The 14,290-nt window shown below is 41.3% G+C and overlaps 1 protein-coding gene across 5 annotated transcripts in view; it reads right to left on the reverse strand.

Annotated features, from left to right (window-relative positions):
* The window catches only part of LOC105262873 (complexin), an 86,245-nt gene that overhangs the window by 13,218 nt on the left and 58,737 nt on the right, over positions 1-14,290 (reverse strand). For 4 of the 5 annotated variants that reach the window (XM_011298720.1, XM_011298719.1, XM_011298717.1 and 1 more), the window contains one exon: positions 2,738-2,901. In XM_011298720.1, coding sequence (XP_011297022.1) covers positions 2,738-2,901 — 164 coding nt within the window. Of the gene's footprint in view, positions 1-2,737; positions 2,902-10,612; positions 10,687-14,290 lie in introns of those variants that run through there. The other variant, XM_011298721.1, reaches the window with a different exon arrangement.

The raw sequence follows: 14,290 nt of genomic DNA on the forward strand, positions 1-14,290 counted from the left end.
GAATTTTCAATGAGCTGCAGTTTCACGAATTTCCCTTGTTAAATAGAATTGACGATTGTAAGGGATTAATCGTTGATCATGTGTACCATTAAATGCTAATTTGTGAATAATTTTTTGCTGGGAGGTATGAAAGAGTAATGAGTGGATGTGGATGAGTTGATGGTGTGCCAGGGCCAGTGGAAAAAATAAATTCTTCACCAATTTTGGTTTCCTTTCCTTGATGAATCTAAAAATAAATTCCAACCGCACAGTGACGGTTAATTTTACCCCATTGAAAAATAAAATACATGGCGTAAAATGCAGAAGGAGAGCGGAATAGAGAACATCGATTCATGCAACGACGGATAATGACGGGCAATTGGTCCGTAATCGGTTCGCGTGTGCCGTACAAAACGTGACAAGCTATCTCGACAGCAACCCAAGAAGGACAGTTTTCTCGTTATTTCTCCTTGTGTGTATGGACCTACAATACGAAGGGAGAACGACAGAAAAAATAAATAAAAAAAAAGATGGAAAATCTTTAAAAGACGAATGAAGATGAAAAATACCACGAAACGAGAGCTTTGCCACTGTCCGAATATCCCCACGATAAACAATTCTGTTTGGTCAGCCTCACACACGCCTACCACCTGAATATTTTATCGACACTCTTTATTCCCGTGTTATTTTTTTTTTTGGAAAAATGAAACTGTCCAGCGGAAGTGCATTTTTTATTGCAATTTTTTCCACACCAAATGATTCATCACTCAGCTGTAAAAATAAAAATAAAAAAATGAAAGAAAAAATGGTGTTTAGGGACAGATGAATGAAGGCAGCTGCCAGTATGAATTTTGGCATGTGAGATTGGGAGAATAAGGGATTACGAGGTGCGATTTGTGGGATTTGGTTGGGATACCGAGCACAATTTGGAATTTCCGGATTTACGATTCTAGTGGAAACACGCGTGTTTATCTTATCCCCCTTCTGGTGGTATAAAGGGCGATTGGCGGTGTTATCGCTAGTGGCATTCCACTGGGATTCCAATTTGCGGGTGAATTCATTTAATTTTTTTTTATCCCCTCGTGGAATACTGGGCAGTGAGCCGTGCACGCAGCCATTCTGATGTGCGTTGAGAGGAAATGGAGTAGCTTCGACGGCTCCATGGATTTTCTATCGGATTGGAATATTTTCATTGCTGTCTGCCTCCTTGAGATGCCAGCGAATAATCCGCAAAAGGGGGTGAGGGGGTCTACACTGTCCTATGCAAACTGTTGTGTTATTTTATGCATGAAACTACAGCGATACCTCAACTCTAGTTGTTCTTTCTCCCTGCTTCTCGCTGTTCGTGACAGCTTGTTTTATAATAGAATTTGCATTTCAAGTCACCATGAGCAAGCAGCTGTAATCGAGGGCTCTAAATCCCTAACAACATTTCATCGAATTTATCAAGTCCATTATTATCTCTGAAAATCTAAAAATCACCGAAAATTATCCCATTGATGGCCAACTGAAAAATTAAACAATTTTTACGCGCAATATATTCCCTTTGTACTCTTGACTTTATTGTCCAACCCAGTGTATATCGTGCTATATCGAAAAATTTCAGAGAATTTCGCCAAGGGCTCAGGAACCTTCTCCGAAATATTTACATGTAATATGCAATCCAAAGGCGTTCTACTTTTTTTTATAAAAGCCTCTGACCTACACCACTTGTTTTTCTATCTCTCTCATTCTTTCTCTCCCATCCCTTGAATATTGATCCAGTGAATTTCATACCTACGGTTCAGGGTCACATAACCAAGAGGCCATCCCGAGAGTACTGCTGCCTCAAAATAACTTTTTATGATTCAAAATGGTGGTAAAAACGAGTACATGGTATTCTTGTATCGATATTTCACCGGGGAAAGGAATGACGGGGCAGAGACTGATGAAACTCGATTTCCTCTGTGCACTGTACTGTCACGAATGTGTGCGTCAGTAGATGTGAAGCATGTATGTGTCAAAGACAGCGAGAAAACCGTTGGAATTTTGTTGAGCTCGAGCTATCACTGAGAATTTACCGTTTTCCTCTTCTGGACAAAGCCCATTCTCTCATACAAGTCATGTCAATTTCTCCGCATTTTTCCTCCATCTCCCTCAAAAATTTTCCAACAACAACTCTACAGCTGGACTTGAATTCGCCCCTCAAAGATACATTTCTTCCGCTAGTTATTTAACAGCGGCTCTTGCATCAAACAATACCTCAAAGATAATCGGATTATAGGATTGACCTGAAAAATAAGGACGAATCGAGAACAACAGACTCAGGGAAACGTCTAGATAAGCGGGTTGATGTTCACATTCGATAATAATGAAAGTTTCACCCCCATCTCTCACCCCTCCACCCGCCACCCCTCCCCTGGCCACCCGCCGGCCTCCCACCGGCGAGTTTAAAAAAAAAAGAAAAAGAAATTATTTGGGATGGCGTGCTAGACTGGAATAAACAGCGACTAAGAGGTCACTAACTACCAGCGATGTCGGGACGGTAATTGCGGCAGTTCAAAGCCTCAAATTAAGGACACAGTGTTATTGTCGATGGTGATAAAACAGCGAAAGGGAGGGAGAAAAGCGGAATAATAGGTGGGAATAAAGTAAGAAGTTTTCCATAACCACTGGGTGATAAGTATCTCACGTGTGAATCAACGTATCTACGTTGAGAGGATGGGGGAGGGTTGAATGCAAATTGAATGGAATAGGATGATGATAAAAAAATTCAAACCTTATCTCTGATCTCCTGTCGCATTTTTTCCCGTTCCTCCTCCATCTTGCGATGCTTCTCTTTCCTTCTCTCCTCAGCCTCTCTGATTGCCTCCTGCCTCTCCCGCTCGGCCTCCTCCTCCTTCTCCTTGTCGTCATCGTCGCCACCCTCGCCACCTACCGCCCCTGTCAAACAGATGAAAAGTCAATTAGAGACATTGTCATTGTGAATAATGATATGTATGATATGATTGGTAGCCATTGGTAACCAGAGCTTCTTCTGGCTAGCCAAACAGCAAATACCTAAATGACGTTGTTGGCAATAAAATAGGGTTTACGACAGTGGCAGTGGGGAATTATAGTCGGACAGTTGGGCGTTTCTCGCAGAAGCGTTGATTCTGGTATTCGCATTTGGAAATGCGCGTGTAAGCTTTACTTAATGGATGCCACCCGCGAGGATTGACCCAGTAACGACCTTGCACAACGACCACCCCTTATGACCTCGTTTGTTCGATGACCTTTAAACGACTTCTGGGCGGTCTACCCCAAGTATTTCATACCTTATCCCCGGCAAACGTCTAATGTTCAACCTTTTACCCCCAAATATGTGGTTAAATCCACGCGAGCTATTCTACATTGAATAAAATGGCAAAATGTCCGTGGAAATATATATCCAGGGGATATGAGTATGAGAGCAATACAAACCGAGGACATTGGGGATAGCGTTTTGGAGTTGGAGTTGAACTGAGTTATCGATACTCGTATGGGTTACGTGCCTCGCACAGAAACGCCAGTTGACAAACGATTTTCACTTGGTGAGGGGTTCACTTCTGTTTCCAAACCGTCGATTACCCCCACGACTATTTGGGGACCATTCGACCAAGCTTAACGCACGGCTTGACTCGACTTTGTTATTGGACCAATATGTCTTCAGGAGAAACTTAATATTTTTTCATCTGCCATTTATTTTTTCATTTCTCTATTATCCCTAAATTTTATCCACTATTTTCTTTCTTTCTGACCCACCGATAAATCAATTTTGCCGAGTTTTTTACGAGATTGGAGTACGGTCAGACGAGATGGAGATTTGATGGGAAAAAGGATTGACGAAACGTTCATGTTTCATCATTGAATGCAGATAGCACTCAACTAAATTATCTACCAGCCAAGACGAGATTTCAGTTCAATTCTGTCAATGTCAATCTTCCTGCAGGATATTTCTATCTCATTTATTCAATGCTGTCATTTAAAATACATATCGTTAACCCCTTCAAACCCTCAGATTTAATACTCGCCAATTCGGTGAACTACTCACTCTAGAATTACTCGCGCGTACTTTTTTTTATTTTTCATACCTCTCATTCCCTTTTTTTTTCTTCTTATTTTTCCACACTCCGGATTATTCCAATTAGCGCCGAGGAATTAATGGGTAAAAAAAAATCCTCTAGAATTCTTTTTTCCAGTCGCCCGTTTTATGCGTTTTTTTTTTCTCACCCTCGATTATTGTTCGTCCAATTTCGTCAGGGACAGTTCCGGTTTTTCAAAACGCCCGCCCCGTTCCAGCTCGGAATAATAGAAAGCTGAAGAGGGGTGGAGAATTGAAATTATTTCATCATTAAAATCGTGAAAATTCTGCTTTGATAATGATCTTCTGAGCTGTCGTGCGAGTCACTCGACCCACATACTAAAAGTCTTTCAACATTTCCTCACTTTTTCACTCTTCACCACTTTTTTCCCCTTCTTATCAGCTCCACACGAGGTTGATGAAACTTTTGACCGCGATATCATCGACAATACCTCAATGGTCAACTTGTCTCGCCATTTTCAGGGCTTCGAGAGCCCATTTATATCCTGTCTTGGAGGAGAAAAAGCACCGTAATAGCAGGGAATTGGAAAGGAGAGCGATGGTGATAAAAAGAAGTATGAAGAAGAAGAAGAGAATAAAAAAGATAGGAGTACATGTTTATAACAAACATATACAAGTGTTCATAGTGAAAATGTGTTGGTTGGAAATTGAGCTTGGAGAGAAATATTAGAATGGAGCTTTACAAATTCTTCCCCCTTTAATCTTTCAGTGTACTAATAAAACGTGGTTAAGCTTGTTCGCCAGAGTGGAGCTTCAATGGCGAAACAGAACTGCATTCACCATCTTTATCTCACTTGCCACAAATTCGAGAATGAAAGTGGGTTAATTTTCCGCTCCATACCTGCAGCGCGAATAATACATCTCACTGGGGACTATGTTATTAACTTATGTTGTCTTCGAGTTGTAAATATGTTTGTCTGAGAAACGATGGTGATATTTCAGTGGCTCCGTCAACACACAAGTGGGATATCATGAGGTGAAATGCGAGGGTAATTCAATATAATGTTGTATTTGAAATCAATGACAAAAGAATGATGTGAAAAAGTTGTAAATTGGAATATCCGGAGTCTATTGGATCTCTCCTCGCATCCGGCCTAAACAAACACATCAAGAGCACCCATACACACACACACACACACAATCATGGAAAATGCTGATTCCGACATTTGACGAGGGCTATACAAGGAAGGTAATGTGAGTTATAGTACGGTTGTATTGATGTTTACTCCGGAAGGATATCGAAGGGGAAGAGCTGAGTATTTCTTTAATGTATACTGAAGGGAGTTGGCAAAGTGCGGAAAGTGAGTAAAGTGAGGGACGAGGGGTAGAAATGTGAGGTAGATGGGAGAAAGAGCCGATTATGCACTCCTCCAGTCGTTAAATACACGACTTGTGAGCCCCATTAGCATCTATTCTGTATCTATTTACCTGATGCAAGAGTGAATAGTAAGTCTGCTTTCTAGGAAGTTCCTCGACTAGTGCTATACCAACCCTGGGCCAAGTTCGTGACTGGTAACAATAGACTGTTCGTTCAGCCGATAATTTGCTGCCTCTGTCTTTCTTCAAACTCATCCCATTCTCATTCTCTCGGGGGTAGGTCTTCTATTTTGGCCGTTGATAGTCTCCCTCCTTGATGATCACGCATTATGTTGAGGCACGCAGAGAAAAAAATAAAAGGGTGGAAAGGTGGGTTGGCCACGTGTCGTTATATTGTTTGGAAATGAGAAACTAGTTGGATAGGATCCATCTCTCGATAGGTTACTCTTGAGGAATGGGGTTAAGCTCCCTAGATGTCTACCTCGGTTCATGATGCTGTCAGGTGTAGGGCATCTGCGCCTCGTGATTGGAGATTCTTTTATCCTATACTGTGTTGGATTGTGTCCGTTCAATTTTCTTCTCTTTTTATTCTCGATATCCATCGTGCAGTCGGGGCGTTTGTAACGCCCTCGTAAAAGCACAACGAGTTAAAATGCAGATCCAATTTCTTTTCGCAATGGATGTGAGGCATTTGCGAAACGTTCAAATAGGTTTTTCACTCGGTGATAACTCGAGAAAGACGTACCAGTACAATCCAGGATGCCTCCATCGGTAAATGATAAAATTGCAAATTTTCTTGTCGGACTATTTTATTTTATTCCTCCCTCGTTTTATCCCTCACTTATTTTATCCTTATCGGTGGATTATTTTTTTTTTCTCGCTTTTTATTTTATGGGGAAATCGGGAAAAGGGATGTTCTCTCCATAAATTAGTTGATCCGATTTGGCAGAATGGTTTTGTAGGGCACATGGGCAAATGAGAATTCGTAGTGACTCGGTGGCAACTGAGTTATCGAGACTTCCAGAGTCTTTAAACGTTCGATGGTGAATATCAATTGGTGCTCGTTTGCACAGTACGAAACTGCCGAAGTAGACAAGTTTCGGGGTACTTTCAACATCAAGTTAGCACGCAGGTATGCGTTCTGAATATGGAAATTGCCATCGCCAGCCCAGAATAAATCGCCCTCAACATCCCATTTATTTTTCATTATTTTTCTGTCATCATTAATAAAAATTCGTTAATGAGGTAAATGACAAAAATTGGAGTACGTGTTGTTAAGAGTAGTGTTGGCTTTTATGCAAGCTCCCCTCACTTTAGTGTGCGGTGAGTCTCTGCAATGCGGTATATAAAGGCCGCATGGCACACGATGGGACTTTTGGTGGAAGAGAAAGAGAGTGAGAGTGCGCCTCACCGCAATTTCATCGTCCGATTTACGAGCTGAGACTACTTACTCCCTCTCTCCTTTTCCACCTTGTGCTCAGACTATTCCCCAGGTCAATTTCCAAACGCCTCCGATATCACGGACCAACTTAATGCATCAGGGCAACCATCAAGGGGACAACTAAGTAAATTAACATTTTTTTTTCAACTCCTACACTGTTCTTTTTACAACCCATCACAACATTTTTCAAACTTTTTTATGATGATTTCCAGGGAGGTAAAAAATTATACTCAACTTGAGAGGAATAATTGGCACTTGGTAATTGGCGAAGAAAAAGTTTCAGCATTGGCTTCATTCAATTGACTTTTCATTACCACCAGAGTACAGTATTTTTCGTCGATAAAATATGACGAGTTCAAGTGTACAATGATCGGTATGATCCCTCTTCTTCATTTTTTTTTTGAAATTTCAATGTGGAAGAGTATCACGAGGGTAACGACCAATAGCTCGAGTTCACGATGAATCATTAATAATATTCATCGACGCGTTTGTCTTTGGGAGTGAGGCGGGGTGACCGGGAAAAAGTTTGAACACATTGTTGAACGAGAGAATTAATCATCGGGTGTTTGATGCTCGCTCGTCGATTAATCTTGACGGTGAAGCCCATCCAGCAGGATGGAAAACTTCGATCTCGTTTAAATTATTCGCAATCAGAGATGTCAGACGATCGATCCTCTGGGATGAGCCCCAGCGACACTGGTATACATGTGGTTGAACTTGTGAGACTTCATCCAGAATAAAAAAAAAAAAAAACCCCCCCGTTGGAAGAAAAAACTGCTGAGTCGAAATGTACACAAACGCTTGGCCTAGATCCGCGCTTTTTTTTCTCTACTAATACCACGACGGGCCCCTGTGAAAATCCCCACGTACTTTCCGGCGCGAAGAAGCCTCATGCATGAATCAGAGAATCACACTGGAGTTTTTCCGAAAAAAGGAAGGAGCTGAAAATTCATATGAAAGTGTTTAAACGTTTTTTCACGGGGTAAAAGTCTCTTCCCATCCAATCCGCGAGTATCTCAAAAAGAAAAAAAAACAGAGAAGAGAAAAAAAAGGGGTGGAAAGGTATGAAAAGCTCTGCCACGCTTCAGGCAATATACAACAAGCCAACGAAGTCAACCACTGCACACAATGACTTTCATTTTTCAGCTGGTTTTATTCTCTCCCATTCGCTGCGTATTTCTGACTTTTTTCAAACATTTTTTCCATACTCATGAGTTTGACTCTAGGGGGAAAAGTCTGTCTTTCGAGGGCAGAAAAAAAAATTGACGGTAGGTGAAGGCAAAGTTCCTTAATTAAAAAAATTTCAAACCAAAGGGACGAGTAAATATAAAATAATATCGGGCAAAATGAGAGGAAAATTCGATCGCCAATCGACCCCGACAACACAATACTATTATAAACTAATTGATCTTTAAAATCATCGAAACGTGATATTAATTAATTCCGTTAATTAATGTCACGAGTTTACACCGAACAATGAATGGAGCAAAATAAAGATATTGATCGTGCCAGTTTATCAAATATATTTATTTAATTGCGCACCAATGAGCACCATTAAAATACCGAATTCGATGATAATTCTATTGTGAAAATACTGTAGAAAAATGAAAGCACCGCAACACGAATTATTCTGGTTGAATTTATGTTTCTCCAGAGTCCTTAATAAATACAATCCATCCAGTGAATGATCGGATCAGCGTTAAACTCATGCGATATTATTTTAATGGTCAAGAATTGAGAGTAATTGAGTTAATTATCGTAATTAATACAACTAGAAGCGGAATGGTATATCAAAGTGTGTCGAAAGCGGGGGGGAATATTATTGGTACCGGAGCTTTTAATGCTCTATGTCGAGATGGGTATTCATCTCCTCGTCCCCACCATCCCCGTCAGCCCCTGCCAACCCCTAGAGCCCCCCATGGCTTTTATGCCCGTGACGTTATCCCCCTATATATTTCCCCAATTTCTGCAAATTCACCGGCGTTTATCACGACTAAACCAATGTAATTACTGAACATTGAAGTTTCAAAGGGATAATAAGAAGGGGTTAGGTTGCTCTCTATCCTACTTTGTATCGTTAATAAGAACTTAGAGAGCACCTCTCTACCTCGTGCTTTCAAGTTTAATACCATTTGCCTAGTCGCCATAGCTCATCCTATTACCATATATCGCTCCATTTTTCAATCTATTCAAATTTCACTCGCTGAATATTTTACTTTAGGAAAATTCTGGTGAATGTGTTCCTCGGGAATATTATGACTCGGGGATTCTTCATTTGCCTAGTGAAACTTGAGAGCAACTTCGTCAGGGGTTGCAATTAGACGCAGGAGCTTTTGAAATTCGTACGTGCTGGGAGGTTCGTGTGATTACATCAACGGATAACTTACTGTCTCATATTTTCCACATGAATTATCCGGAGTTGTTTGAAAGTGAGGGAAAAGAACTTTCACAAAGCATTGTTGAGAATAATTCCGTGCTTGCGATGTTATAAATTTGGGTTATCAATGAAACTCAACTATCGCGTGCGAAATGCTCTCGAGATAACATGTATCGTTGGGTTTTTCAAACTGGATCGGCCAGTTGTGCCTGCTAATTCACTTTTTACTCTACATTCAATTCAAGAAAAATTCCAATATTAAAAATCTAGTGTGATGAGCTGAAAAAAAAATAATGGGTTAATTATCACGACAAGATGATCCACTCGTCGAGGTGAGATGAGTTTTGCGAATGATTTACGGGGCGTATCAGCTATATGTGCACTGATAGCCTAACGCTCGATATACTGTCAACGTTAATGTTTATGGGGGCGAGACATAATTGACGTTTTGCACTTGTCAATTATCGCGATATGGAATAGTGTCGACACAATAAACAAAACGAGATAACTTTATATTCACTGGGTAAAAAATAACGAGAAACAACAACATCATGGATCGAGGAGATCATCGAGAGATGGAATGGAAGAGATTGTTGAGGAAGGAGGAGAATGCCCGGAAGTCGGACGTTTTTGTACTTTGTGCTTTGGAGTGCTTCGTCAACCAAGTTGTACAGCAAATACAAATGTTTCTCCAGCCTTTTTGCCACTCGCACGCAGTAAACTCGAGGAAAAGTTTTTGTCGCTGCTCTCGAGAGGGTTGACAGGGAGGATGGACAAGGTGCAAGAACTTCTACGAGATTTGGACAACTCGAAATGAAATTGGTCGTGCCCCAACCGCAATTTTATCAGCCTAGAAGGGGCCATGGCATTTGACTGGTAAGCGAGGTGGGCAGGATTTTGGGGATGGAGAAGAGTAAATGCACCTCCTCACGGGGACGAACCATCGAATTCCGAGAAAGGATTCGCCTGGATAGTGATCTCCCCCGGGAATTGAATTGCCATTCGATCTTCCCGGCATCATCCCTCATAAATTTTCTCTTTTTATCGTTCGGATGCTCCCCGATTTCACCATTATAAATTGAGCCGTGATTCGCTGCCCAACAATTGCATTTCACACAAGCAGATAACAATTAATTTGTTGAATATCAAATTCAATAGTTAATTCGAATGGATCCGATGAAAAGTTAGATTTGAATTGGAATAACGTGATGTACACAGCGCCACCGCAGAACCCGCGATAAATTCGAAGAGGCGAGATGGAATGATTCAACACTTACAGCACAGATATAAAATCCAAAATAAGACGGGAAATGAAAATGAAAATTTAATAAATGGTTAAAGTGAAAAAGTTGAGTATGTGGTGTTATGGTTTGTAAGATGCGGTAAAGGGACATACCCAGTATGTCCATGACGTTCTCGTCGCTGTGGTGGCGGTCGTGGTGGTGGCGACAGTAGTACTGGCGCCGTATCGGTCAGACTCGACTGCCGCCAGCCAAAGTAGAAAGTACCTCTTGCGCCTGCCATCTCCTCCCCCCTCTTTTACAATAGCTTTCGCAGTGGGCGTGTACCAAACCGCCGTATTCGTAGTGGGGGGCACCAAGCTGTACAATGTACATGTGAAGGAGATCAAGTGGAGGGAGCTTCCCAGTGGCTGCTCCACTCCTTTCCCCATATTGAAAAATTAGTCAAAAGTTTTTTTTTCATTTTTTTCATTTTTTTCATTTTTTCCATTTTTTCCATTTTTTTCATTCTTTTCATTTTTTTTTTCATTTTTTTTTTCTTTTCTTTTTTTTTTAATTAAATGTTTGCTATGTTAGGTGAGACGTGTGAGACGTGTGAGACTTGTCAACTTGTACATGCTCTTTCACCTATTCTCTCTTATGGATATTTTCTCTTTGTGCAATTCATCAGCTGTATTATAACTTGAGCCATTGTGAAAACCTATGAATAAATTTTTTTTTATGCTTTCATCAGCCCGGTACAATCTGTTTCTCCATCAGATGAAGCTCATCCTTGTACATCGCTCCGGCGAAATATGTTCACGTTGAATTTCCTTAATTATGTTATCGACAGCCTCAAGACGTCGGTTGATTCGTGGCTTTAATTCATCTCGCCCCATTCCATTCAACAACCGCAAATAAATTCAGCAATGACCCTCGACGACTGGTTAATTAATTCGCACAAGCCCGAGAAAGCTCTCCAATGAAATGCGCTCCAATCTCTTTTCATCGAACTTTTGTTTCGAATAATGGATAATGTTTGGATAGATCGAGTTGAAGGAGAGGAAACAAGCGATAAGGGTGCAACTTGCCTCTTTGGGAATGGCATTTCTTCTTGACTCGATGGAACAGTCCCCTGGGATTATTTTACTCACTCCTTTTTGCAGCTCTGGTGCTGGTGTTGGTACTTCTTTCGGGATTTCACCTAGGTACACGTGTGGTGCTACGGGGGAAACAGTGAAACACGAAATGGTTTGAGAGAGTTGAGAGAAGAAGGGAGAGGAGCTATCTGTTTGATAAATAGGAGCACTCGTTGAATAATGCAGCGGCCGTTGGGTGGGCCTGTGAAGACCATACGAGGGTTGCCTTATATACCCACCCTTGGACCAGGCTATTTCCTAACCCAGGGGGTGAGTATCTGAATCCACTGATTCGACTAAATTCGCATTTTCTCAAACCACCACAGCACCATTCACTATTTATTCCCCCAGACTGACATACGCCCATAAACCTCATGTACCGTTTATCCAATTGTTTGTTATTCTTTAAGTAAATTGGAAAATATTTCCCTTTCATCTGATGTGAATTCCCGAATCTTTAAACAAGAGTTACGCTGGCATTTCAAACTGTTCTCTCACATCTGAAAATGCACTGTGATATTTGAACTGTTCGCGGGGTTAAAAATTTTTATGGAGGTATTCCTCGAGTAAAATAAGTTCCTCCGGAATTTTGCAATTCAAACCGGGTCTCCTCCCGAAGGGAAAAATATTATTATGCAGACAAATTGATCGTGATCCAGATATTGAAGTTTTATTCATTCAATAGCGGAATTGTGACAAATTTTTGCTACTACATGGACTGCTGAAAAATCGCTGTTGATTCGTATTATGAGGTGCAGAGCAGTGAGTATTTCTCCTGATTTTCCAGATACTTGGCCAACCTCGGAACGAGGGAGGCAGCAAATTTTCCATTATTATTCACATTATATTTGACAAATTTATTCATAATGTGATGATGAAACCCTGCTGGGGATGATTGCAATAACCCAAGTGATTGCGTTGGCTCAGCTTTTGTTGAACTATGGGATTTTTTCGAGTAGTTGAAAACACCTCCCTTATTAGTACAATTTTATCCATTACCCATAGGGAATCTCGTGTAATTTTCCAATGAAAATAACCGAAAAATTCGAGTCAGAGGAATAGCAATTATTCTCAATCCTCAGAAAGAATAATACAGACTACACTGTTGATTAATCTGAGTTTTATAGAGCTCAATAGATCAATCAGGGGAATACAGAAACGAAAATAGGGTATTTGGTTGATGAAATGAATCTCGAATGGCGCAGCCGGATGAATTGAATAATGCGATATAGATTCCGGGAAATATTGGGGGAATGGAGGAGAGTTGGAGTATTTGAGGGGTTAGGAGGATAAGGGGCAGCCTGCAGAAGTTGATGATATATAGGTAGCTTGCAGGATGAACGCCAGGGCCTTATGATGAACGATCGGGGCGCGGATGTAATCCAATATATAGGTGGTACAGCTAGAGAGCGAAGCATTTGAGGCACCGTCGAGGGTGAGATCGTGTAGGACACGCGTGTTTCATCGCAGCTACATCTGTTATATAAATGTAATATAAACGTATCGGGTACATCGGGTTGGAAGCGAAGGAGGAGTGAGATAAGAAGCCAACCTCCGGCATCGGAAATTTCCTCCTACGGTGTATATCTTTTCACAGGCTCTACCCCGCTCTAGTAAGATTTTTATATGATTTAAGGTTGTATGCTGTGTAATACGAGCCGTGATAATGTCCATTCTCTCGTATTTCCTCTTCGAATACATCGTTAGAGGAAAATTGATACTTCATGAATATATTTAGGAAAATTTTCCATAATAATATGTGAAGTGTAATTTAGTTAAGTGGTTGATACGTTCTCTGGAGATTTGTTATGTGATATTTAATAGACTATTTGGGTGGTATTTAGCGGTGTATGGGCGGTTCTGTGGGAATTGAAGATATCGTCTGACCTCATCACGTCATTATCCCTCACATTGGGGGGTGATCCAGACATACCACGGCGTGCGTCTTGAAGTATGCGACCGGGAATGGAGGAAGCATGGACGAGACACAGGGGACAAAAGAGAGCCAGGGGAGGGAGGATTGTCGCTGGGTTATATTGGCATACCGAACGTTGCCCTCCTCCCTTCCTCCCCCTCCTCCCTTCCTCCCCCTCCTCCTACCCCCGATATGGGAATACTTTGAGACCAACTTTATAGTCAGCAGTCAATATATAGTCATATCGGGTGTGTCTGCCGAATGAAGATGACCTCTTCATTTAATTGCACAAATGCCTGTTAAATTGGTGGAGAGAGGGATAGAGGAAAAAATGACTGAGGGGAATATAAACGAGGCCATAAAAAAAGGGGCTAGAGGGAGGGTGGGCGAGAATAATGTGGTGGAGTTTTTTTAGGTGGTGGATGGAAGAGATGGAGCTGATTCTTTGTTAATCGATCGTGAAGTGAGTCGATGATAGGAAGGACTAACTGCAATTAGTCAGACAATTGAGTTCTCCTTAAAGGGATCAAGGGCTTGGCCCGCTTCTTTGGCATTTTCTCCGTGCTTTTCAAGAACAATGCGCGTGAGAGGGATGAATCGCTCGAATTCTATCTAAATCTGATAAAATATTCACTCGAATGGTTGGTTGGAAATAGTGATAATAGTAGTTAGTTTGGTTGTATTCTTTTCAGGGAGTTGGACATCTCGGAAATCCATTAATTTGGCCACCTAAATTGGCCGTGAGGTGGGTGCATTGGGCCACCTTATCTAACCAGCCATATGTTCACGTTAACCCGACC

This window comes from Fopius arisanus, unplaced genomic scaffold (assembly GCF_000806365.1).
Source record: "Fopius arisanus strain USDA-PBARC FA_bdor unplaced genomic scaffold, ASM80636v1 scaffold00011, whole genome shotgun sequence".
NCBI lineage: Eukaryota > Metazoa > Arthropoda > Insecta > Hymenoptera > Braconidae > Fopius > Fopius arisanus.